Source organism: Malurus melanocephalus, unplaced genomic scaffold, assembly GCF_030028575.1.
Source record: "Malurus melanocephalus ecotype Western Australia unplaced genomic scaffold, MMel_1.1 scaffold_3271, whole genome shotgun sequence".
Classification (NCBI taxonomy): domain Eukaryota; kingdom Metazoa; phylum Chordata; class Aves; order Passeriformes; family Maluridae; genus Malurus; species Malurus melanocephalus.
This window is the reverse complement of record NW_026626503.1, coordinates 1908-4206: the sequence shown is the minus strand read 5'-3', so window position 1 is coordinate 4206 and position 2299 is coordinate 1908. Positions and strand designations below refer to the sequence as shown.

The 2299-nt window shown below is 45.2% G+C and overlaps 1 protein-coding gene across 1 annotated transcript in view; it reads right to left on the bottom strand.

Moving 5' to 3' along the window:
* The window catches only part of LOC130588078 (sporozoite surface protein 2-like), a gene marked incomplete at its 5' end in the record, with an annotated part of 5666 nt that overhangs the window by 1464 nt on the left and 1903 nt on the right, over positions 1 to 2299 (bottom strand). Inside the window, 3 exons of the mRNA XM_057389033.1 lie at positions 94 to 195; positions 1586 to 1777; positions 1841 to 2213. Of these exons, the coding sequence (XP_057245016.1) occupies positions 94 to 195; positions 1586 to 1777; positions 1841 to 2213 (667 nt within the window). The remainder of the gene's footprint in view (positions 1 to 93; positions 196 to 1585; positions 1778 to 1840; positions 2214 to 2299) is intronic.

The window sequence follows — 2299 nt, the reverse complement described above, 5'->3', positions numbered from 1 at the left end:
GCCACCCACAGGAACTGTTCCCCATGGGTAAAATCAAACCCCAAAAATAAAGAAAAATTGAATTATGATGTTTTTTTGTTAAAGAGTTCGTACCCAGGGTGAGGATGGAAATCACAGTCACATTTTCACTCCGTGGTGCCTCTGTCCTGGGGAGTTTCTGTTCTGTGGCATTTCCACCGGGTGCTGCCTCAGCCCCTGGAGGAAAGGGAAGGGGAAAATATTTCCGAATTTTCTTAAATTTAAGAAAATTCCGTTAAAAATAGTTTCAGAAATGCTTAAGTTATTTTCTTAAACTTAAACGTTTAAGGAAAAAAGTTTAAGAAATTGTTATTTCCTCAGCAGCGTCGGTGCCCAGGGAATCAGGCACTGCCCATGGCTTGGTCTGTGCTCACCTGCCAAACTCGATATTTAATTTTATTCTGAACAATAAAACCTCCCTAACTCTATATTTAATTTTATTCTGAACAATAAAGCTTCATGGACAGCAAGTCCTCAGTCTCTAACACATCGTTAAAGAAAACAATTTACAGTTAAATTAAAACCGAGCTGAACTTGATTGTTTTTGAGCTTTCCCTGTGCTTTACTTTGCTCCYCTTGCCTGAAAAACCAACAATAAGCAGAAATCCTTCTCCTTAAAGAAGATATTTTGGTTTTCGAGCCCTTGGCCTCTCCTTTAGTGACAAGCTCTGTCCCTTTCCRCCACCCCCGAGTGTGATGAGGTGAATTCTCACACTGAAATCATCAAAACTCGATGAAACTCCCATTTTTCCTGCTGATTCTGGTATTTCTGCAGACAGAAAGGTGAGCTTTGACTTTCTTATGGACACAAAGCGATCCTCATGTAAAATTATATTGATTATATATATATATTTATAGTGTAATTGAGTTCGATTTGCAAAGCTGAAATGATGTTGTGTACTGTGTGCACCAGAACTTTGCATTAATAAGAAAWTTTCCTTTTTATCAGATAAGCACACCTGGTAAAAACCCCAGAATTCCAGGATGGTTTGGGGTTGGAAGAGACTTTAAAAATCCTGTGATTTGATCCCTAAAAAGATTCAGGCTCCTTTCCCATGCRYRKTTATCAACACACATCAGRATTTATCGGGATGGARCCATTCTGTGGTGTTTAAACAYRGATAAATCACTTTTAAATCTAAAAWTTTAAAATCTAAACCGAGAGTTTGTGCATTTCTAAAGCAGCAGTTGTTTTGTTATTGCATGGCCTGTTGTGCTAAGCAGCTGCAAACMCCTTGGTGTGGTTTTGGGGTTTTTTTCCGATTTATTTGGGCTGTGGAGCTGGGAAAATTCCCGATTTTTGGAAGCACAGCCAGGTGGGAGCAGGGATGAAGAGTTGTCGCACAGTGCCATCTAGTGCAGTCCATCCGGAGCATCCCAGCCCGGCTGCACCGCCTTCCTCCCCTTCCTCCTCAGAGCACAGAGATTTTGGGACGATGGGAGGATGAGGGAAATGCTGCTCTCCCTGTCCCAAACCCCCGGGATGCGGGATGGAACCTGAACCTGCACCAGGGCTGCGTTTGGGATTCCAGATTTGATAAATTCGGGTAAACAAACCCAAACTCACCGTGGGATGGGACAACTGGGAGAGTTTGATGGGCTGGGGTTGGGGCTGAGCTGGGATCTGCTGGGGATTCCGGGGATGCAGAATAGCTGGGATCTGCTGGATTCCCTGAAGGGTTGGGATCTGCTGGATCTTTTGGGGATGGAGAAAGGTTGGAATCTGCTGGATTCTCTGGGGATGCAGAAGGAGCGAAATCTGCTGGATTCTCTGAAGGGCTGGGATTTCCTGGATCTTTCAGGGTTGCAGAAGAGCTGGGACATCCTGGATTCTCTGAAGAGCTGGGATCTGCTGGATTCCCTGAAGGGCTGGAACCTGCCGGATTTTTTTGGGTTGTGTAAGGGTTGCGATCTGTTTGAATCTCTAGGGATGCAGAAGGGTTGGGAACTTCTGGGGATTCTGGGGATGCAGAAGGTCTGGGATCCCCTGGATTCTCTGAAGGTCTGGGATCTGCTGGATATTTTGGGGTTGCAGAAGGGCTGGGATATGTTGGAATCTCTGGGGATGCAGAAGGGTTGGGATTTGCTGGATTTTTTTGGGTTGCAGAAGGGCGGGGATCTCCTGGATTCTCTGAAGGGCTGTAACCTACTGGATTTTTTTTGGGATGCATAAGGGCTGGGATTTGTTGGAATCTCTGGGGATGTAGAAGGGTTGGGATCTGCCAGGGATTCTGGGGATGCAGAAGGACTGGGACCTTTTGGATCCTCTGAAAGGCTGGGA